Source organism: Adiantum capillus-veneris, chromosome 24, assembly GCF_014529385.1.
Source record: "Adiantum capillus-veneris isolate H3 chromosome 24, ASM1452938v2, whole genome shotgun sequence".
Classification (NCBI taxonomy): Eukaryota; Viridiplantae; Streptophyta; class Polypodiopsida; order Polypodiales; family Pteridaceae; genus Adiantum; species Adiantum capillus-veneris.
In genome coordinates this window covers 122,386,849-122,393,680 of record NC_140954.1, presented here as the reverse complement: position 1 = coordinate 122,393,680, position 6,832 = coordinate 122,386,849, and the positions used below count along the sequence as shown (strand labels likewise).

Genomic DNA, 6,832 nt, shown 5'->3' with positions numbered 1-6,832 from the left:
CCCCCCTCCAAAAGGCTTTGTATTATGGTTTCTCCCATCAAGAGAGACATTCTACAATACAATTCTTTGTGTTCCTTCAATACTAGCTAGTGCAATGAAGATGGAAACTTCAAGCACTAAGCAAAACACTTATCAAACACAACATCAATTCCCTCACGGTCTCACACCCAAGACCTCACACACCTTCGAAGATGGTGAGAGCTAGCGGGGTATGAGAGTAGATTGAGAGGAAGAAGGAGTACTCTTACGAGAAAGATGTACATCTCCTCACATAATCACTCATATTAGCATAGCTTAGCTTAGTAATTAGCACGGTAGAGGAGATGAGCATGCATTGAAGCTTGTAATATGCACCTTTCACCTTATTATTTAAGTGGAGCCATTTGAGATTATGGTTGGGTTCACGAGAGCTGATGAAAGACATGCAAAAAGGAATATGCCTTCACCATGGAGGCTGTCCATTGGCACAAAAGGAAATTACACTTCTCTCGACCCACAAAAAAAATAGCAACCTTACTTCCCTCGGAAGAGCAATCCTACTGTCCACTTTTTAGCATGAAACGTGGATCGATGTGATTGAATGGAATCCAACAGCTACGTACTCAACAACAATACCACTACACTACAACTCATTGGACGTCAAAATTGTACAAATTAAATTTTATAGAGCTACCTCCGTTCCTTGTGTATGAAGAGAGAGGTGGAAGAAAGAGCATGAGGTTTTTGCCATCGACTCTTTTAAATCTAGCTTGTGTATGCATAATGTGTGTATAATGAATAATATAATGTATATTTTTATTTTTAATTTTGTTTTCAAATGATAATGTGCAATGGGCATCTTTCACGTCTTTATTTAAGTGGACCTTTTCTATTTGTGATTATACATGTATAATGGATAATATAATTCTATATTAAAACATGAAAAAATTTTCATGTGATTGTAGGCACTCATTTAAACTTACTTTCCATAAATCTCCCTCCCCCCTTAACTTAAATTAGCAGGCCTTCGTACCTCTTCACCTTGTTTTATATGGTGATGTGTACCTCCCTTAGAATGTCAGTCTGAGTCTTTCAACTTGTTGTTTAAGTGGGTCCTTCGTAACATATAAGTCATTTGTGATATGTGTGTATAGTGGACAATAAAATTTTAATATTAAAATACAAAAAAAATGACGTGTGATTGTACGCACTCATTCATACCCGCTCCCGGTAACCTAATGATGCTTCGTGACTCTTCACCTTGGTTTTTTTTTAAGGCCAAAAAACATATTCCCCCCCCCCCCCCCCCCCCCCCCCCCCCCCCCAACCCTTTCTTCTTTTCACAAGTACAAATTCCACTCTCCTTGCATACATTTCTTCTTGTACACATAATTACTATCCAATTTCTTTTTTCCCTCGGCTCTTCTATCATGGTTCACACCAAATTCAAACTTCACACCTAGCTCACGCTAAGAGACAGATAGTGCACACACTTTGCATAGTTCACGCATTCGTCAAGTTCACCCACCAGGTTTATCTGCAGAACTTAAATGGAACCATCGAGCTGCCCGTTTCCAACATGGCGGTGTTGAAAGTTGCAACCTTACGTTCCTGAATTCTTCACGCTGAGCTCCATCATCAGGCGCGGCAATGGCGTTGACGGTGGTGCTGGTGAATTTGGCGTCGATAATGGAGAGGGCCGACGAGGCCCTGCTTCCGGGTGCCTATCGGGAGGTAGGGCTGGCGTTACACGCTTCCCCCACTCGCCTTGGCTCCCTCACTCTTCTGCGCTCCCTTGTCCAGGCCGTCTGCTTCCCAATTGCTGCTTATGCTGCCCAGTACCACGATCGTGCCCTTGTTATTGCCCTCGGAGCTTTCATCTGGTCTATTGCAACCGTCCTTGTCGGCATTTCTACCACATTCTTGGAGGTAACGAATCCACTACACTCTTCACTTTAGCTGCACACACACACATTCCCCTCACAGTTCTTCACATGATGTTTCAATACTGTTAAGAGTCCAACCCTCTAGATAAAACCCTGTAAGGATTTGCTCTTGAGTTTACCGTCCTTGATGCTAATTATTACAGGTAGCCTTTTCAAGGGCCCTCAATGGAATAGGGCTTGCTATTGTCGTGCCAGCAATTCAGTCCATTGTGGCAGATTCTACCACTGATGTCAATCGAGGGATGGCATTTGGTTGGCTCCAACTGACAGGCAACCTTGGATCTGTTATTGGAGGACTTTGTGCAGTTCTATTGTCAGCCCAGGTCTTTTTTGGCATTGCTGGCTGGAGGCTTGCCTTCTTTTTGGTTGCCATTGTAAGTGTGCTTGTGGGGATTCTGGTCTACTTTCTGGCGGTGGATCCTCGTGGCTCCCAAACTTATGTCCGGTAAGAACTGGACTTGTGCTTGTTGCATTTACAGATGAAGTAAAATTTGTGCTTGGAGTGTATGATGTGAGGATAATGATAATGGAGATCATTAAAGAGGTGTGGCATGATGTTGCAGGATCTTGAGCTTTTTCCGTTGTTTCTTTGATATCTGTGTGGAAGTTCTTACACTGTGTCGGAGTTGTTATAACTTGTAAGAACTTTGAAAACAGAGGTCTCTTTTGCATACTTTCAAGTCATGTCAGGTGTGGGTTTGGGGATGAGGATCTCCATGAATATCTTGTTCTTGTGGTATTGTCTCTGTTCTTAGCTCCACTTTGTGTGCTGGCCATAGTCTTCCTGCTCTTGAATGGATCTACCCACGGCACTGCAACAATACCTTTTGGTGGAACTATAATTGTAGAAACATGTAATGGCCAACGGGTAAGCGGAAATTACGAAGGGTAGGTAATGTGGATGGGGTGTTATGGGGTAAAGAGAGGGAGGGAGAGGGGAGCGTGCAGGTGTTGAGCTTTACTACCAGGAAAAAAACAGCCAGAAAGCACTTAAGCTGTTCTTGTTCTGACAACGGTTCTTGTCCTTGTGCCTCGCTATGGATGGAGGAATATTACTGGTGGTTTCTTACCCATTTGGGCCCAATCTGGCTGGAAACAGCATCACCTTAATGCAGGTGTCCTGACTTTTGTGTGAATTATTGGAGGCTAACTTTGATCAGGGTAAGATGACTGGCTTGGTCGTAAGCTCTTTTGGGCTCAAAAGTTTTGCAGGACATTCTTTGCGTGGGTCATTTTTCTTTTGATTCAGCCCTCAATGTTAACATGGCATGAGGATGTATATTCTTATACGAGTCTGGCTGTGGATTGTATGGAAGTCTTGTGTAGTTGCTCCTTTTGTTTTGGGTTTGCTAGTGTTCTTGTGAGTTTAGTTATATGTTTTTAAATGTTAAGTTGGGCAGGCAACTGCCAATTGTAATTTAATTTCTGACGACGTGCTATTCAGCAACACAGGATGTGAGAGAGGTGTAAGATTGATTTGGTCAAGCACTAAAGAGATGCTAGTGGAAGCAAGATCAGTGTTGAAGATTCAGACATTTCAAGTTATTATTGCTCAAGGAATTGCAGGATCATTTCCGTGGGCAGCATTGGCTTTTGCTCCTATGTGGCTGGAGGGGATTGGTTTCTCTCATGAAATCACGGCCTTGCTTATGGGCATTTTCATATTTGCGGGATCGCTTGGTGGATTGTTTGGAGGATACATGGGTGATTTGTTTTCTAAGTTGTTACCGAATTCAGGCAGAATTATTCTTTCTCAAGTCAGCTCAGGTCTTGCGGTGCCTCTCGCAGCGATTCTTCTCCTAGGATTACCGGTATATCCTCCCATACCAACGCTTCATGCAGCGACTCTCTTTGTTGTTGGATTCTGTATTAGTTGGAATGCGCCTGCAACAAACAAGTAATTATCCGTGTAGAGTTTTTTAGTTTTGTTGCATGATTTTCAATTGCGTTTGGATTTAAGTCTGTTACTGATGATCTTCTTCTTCTGCCTTAATAAAAGCCCAATCTTTGCAGAAATTGTGCCCCAGAATTCAAGGGCCACGGTGTATGCCTTAGATCGCTCATTTGAAGCGGTGCTTGCTTCGTTCGCTCCTCCAGTGGTTGGTTTGCTAGCGCAGTATGTTTATGGGTATGTTCCATTTCCAGCTGGTGTGGATCAGGGTCTGGCTGATCGAAAAAATGCAAAAGCACTTGCAGAGGCTCTTTACACAGCGATTGGGGCACCAATGGCAGTCTGCTCTGCTGTATATACGCTGCTGTACTGGACTTATCCACGAGATCGGGACAATGTTTTGCAATTCAGTTATACAAATGTGGGTCAAGGGCTACCAGGCAGTGTTCAAATGAGTACAAGATCGCATGAGGATTCTCTGGAAAAAGGTGAAGGAGTAAGTCGCCAAGAATGTGTGTATTTGCTTCCTGCAGAGCCTTAAATGATGGTTTTGGATAATTTCAACTGAATCAAGCTTGGCCTATTGGTGGTGGTTGCAAGTTCATGAGGGAGAAAACGAACTGAGACAAAAAAAATTCAATGGCCTGGCAGAGCTCACAATTGCCTTGCTGTCTATACTGGTTACATTGCGAAATCGATGTTAAGGCTTCATTGAGCCATTCAGAAGGTGGAAGACTCGATGACGATTTACCCAGTCAAATTGTGAGTATGTAGGCCTTCATATGCAGGGAGGGAGTGATTGTAGATATGAGGCTTGGAGGTTTTAGCTATGTGCCCTGTATGCAGTTCTGGGTTGGGGCTTTTGTTATTTGATTTTTTCCTGGTGGGGATCACTAAAGAAAACATTGTTACATGTACTCTGATATATTATATTTCTAAGTGTGGAGAAGCTTACTTCACTGGATGGTTAAAAAGCAGGCGAGGTTACTTGTTGAATTGTTAATGTGAAAAAGCAAAGCTTAGCAGGTGGTGATGTTTGGTTTCAAATTCTGAATGAGCATTTGTTGTCTAATGGTTCGAGTCTTGTATTCTCCTTAGAAACTAAGGACATCTTGTGTGTTTGAATTGCATACACTAGCCTTTTTTTTTAAATGAATATTTGTTGTCTTATGGTTTATCCTTCGTAGAAACAAGGGACATCTTGTGTGTTTGAAATGCATACACTAGCTTTTTTTAATAAATGGTCACTACCTCACAGCTTACATACATGAAGCTACAAGGTAACTGTGTGGTATGATACCAAGAAGTTCGCTGATAGTAAGCAAATGCGTCTTGCGAGTTTGGCAAGACGTGCGCATTGTGTCTCACCCCTTTACAATGGGTGTCCCCCTCATTCTCTTTGGTGCATTCAAGCACTCAAGTTTGGCTAATATTTCAACTTGGACTGGCCTCTTCCGTGTATGTTTACGTTGAGAATGTAAGTGCTGTGAAGGATAAACCGATGTGGCATTCATCATTGTGTGAACATTGTAGCTGGGGAGTGTACTCAATACAATGAAATGAATTTTGTTTGATTTATTAGAATAAGAGATTATATAAGTTTAGGATAGTCACCTTATGTAGGCTGCAAGTGGAAGGTGGAAATAAAAGTGAGAGGGATATGCATCTCAAACTGTAAAGGGCAATTAGCATGTGAGCTATAACATGTAACATGTGTATGATGTGTAGCATCTGTGCATAGCATGAGAAATGTGTAGAAGGTTGTATCCATGCACATAATTGGCTTTAGGGATTGGTTATATATAGAGTGTAAGTTAATATCTTATCCCAGAATTGTCATTGTATGTTGAAGCTTACACAAAAAAGCATGGATTTCAATCAAATATGGCTCATATTGGGTAACTACATATAGCTCATAAGATAATTTAAGGTTTCTAAATTTTAAATTTGGAACACTGTCTAAATTGATTACAATACATGCGCATAGTAGACAGTGGTTATGTTCGCATCTTCTTTTACTACACGTACTTGGCCTTTGGAATCTCTAGGGTTCTATCAAGTGAATATTCTTTTTTTGGCAATGCCGGTACGCTTTATTGCGAAAGCATTTAGTTGCTTTTGCGAAAACGTAAGTGTTGAGGCTCATCTTCAAGTACTTACCTTGAGCACCAAATAGACCCTTTAGGGTCTACCAAGCATGAAGAGGTGATATAGTATCATCAATGGGGAGGATGAATTCATCTTCAAGGGTTGTGAAGATCATTTCAGGTGCTTATTCATCTTTGGCTTCTTGTTGATTTAAGCTTTGTATCGAGCCTCGCTTCAAACCGGATGGCAGTCAATACTCTAGAGGTTCTTTTTCATAAGCACCCCATTTACTTTGGTTTGCTAAGTGTGATACTTGACGCCATTGAATTTGTCTATTTCTTGATGGACATTATCTCTGTAAGGGTTGTTAAAGTTGCCGATGTGAAAGCGATGAACCGAGGAGAGAAAGACGAGAGAGAGAGAGAGAGAGAGAGAGAGAGAGAGAGCGAGAGAGAGACACTTCTAAACCAACCAACCTTGGCGATGAATTGATGATTCACAATGGGACAAATTATCCTACCCAAGATTTGACAAATAAGTAAAATAAATATCAAAATCTGAAATAAATATTGGGATCCCATTGGGCTATTTACTTGAGATGCTATAACTTTAACACCATCTTTACAATTCATAGTGGACATAAATAGTGAGATCAAGTTGATGAAGAAGCTACCATGGACACTCTTAACAATAGTTGTCATACTAGATTCAGCTCATATTTGCTATTAATCGACGTGTCACTTGAAAGAAATTCCATCTTCGTTGCTGTATAGAAAATTGAACTGTAGACCACACACTACATCCAAGAATCCCCATTCGTTATAACAACGAATTTCGGACCTTGTGGGTATCGAGGAGCTAACGGGGTACTGGTCATGCCGTCCTTTGTCAAGGTTGCCTTTGCCTTCCTCTAGTGAACTTGTACACT

At 41.5% G+C, this 6,832-nt stretch overlaps 1 protein-coding gene across 2 annotated transcripts; it reads left to right on the top strand.

Annotated features, from left to right (window-relative positions):
- The first annotated feature begins 1,464 nt into the window (after nt 1-1,464).
- On the top strand, nt 1,465-4,849 carry LOC147427055 (uncharacterized). 2 transcript variants are annotated; one of them, XM_086498564.1, is made up of 4 exons: nt 1,465-1,908; nt 2,069-2,370; nt 3,370-3,822; nt 3,939-4,132. In XM_086498564.1, the coding sequence occupies exons 1-4, from the start codon at nt 1,630-1,632 to the stop codon at nt 3,991-3,993; spliced, it is 1,089 nt and encodes a 362-aa protein (XP_086354690.1). In that variant the 5' UTR covers nt 1,465-1,629; the 3' UTR covers nt 3,994-4,132. The 2 variants fall into 2 exon arrangements, with proteins under 2 accessions (XP_086354690.1, XP_086354689.1); XM_086498563.1 differs by having other exon boundaries at nt 1,468-1,908; nt 3,925-4,849.
- The last annotated feature ends 1,983 nt before the right edge of the window (nt 4,850-6,832 follow it).

What these genes read in the sequence shown, in the direction of transcription:
- LOC147427055 (XM_086498563.1), top strand. Translation starts at nt 1,630, where the DNA reads ATGGCGTTGACGGTGGTGCTGGTGAATTTGGCGTCGATAATGGAGAGG. An exon ending in TTTCTACCACATTCTTGGAG is followed by an intron (nt 1,909 to 2,068) that starts GTAACGAATCCA and finishes TAATTATTACAG; the next exon opens with GTAGCCTTTTCAAGGGCCCT. An exon ending in GGCTCCCAAACTTATGTCCG is followed by an intron (nt 2,371 to 3,369) that starts GTAAGAACTGGA and finishes CGTGCTATTCAG; the next exon opens with CAACACAGGATGTGAGAGAG.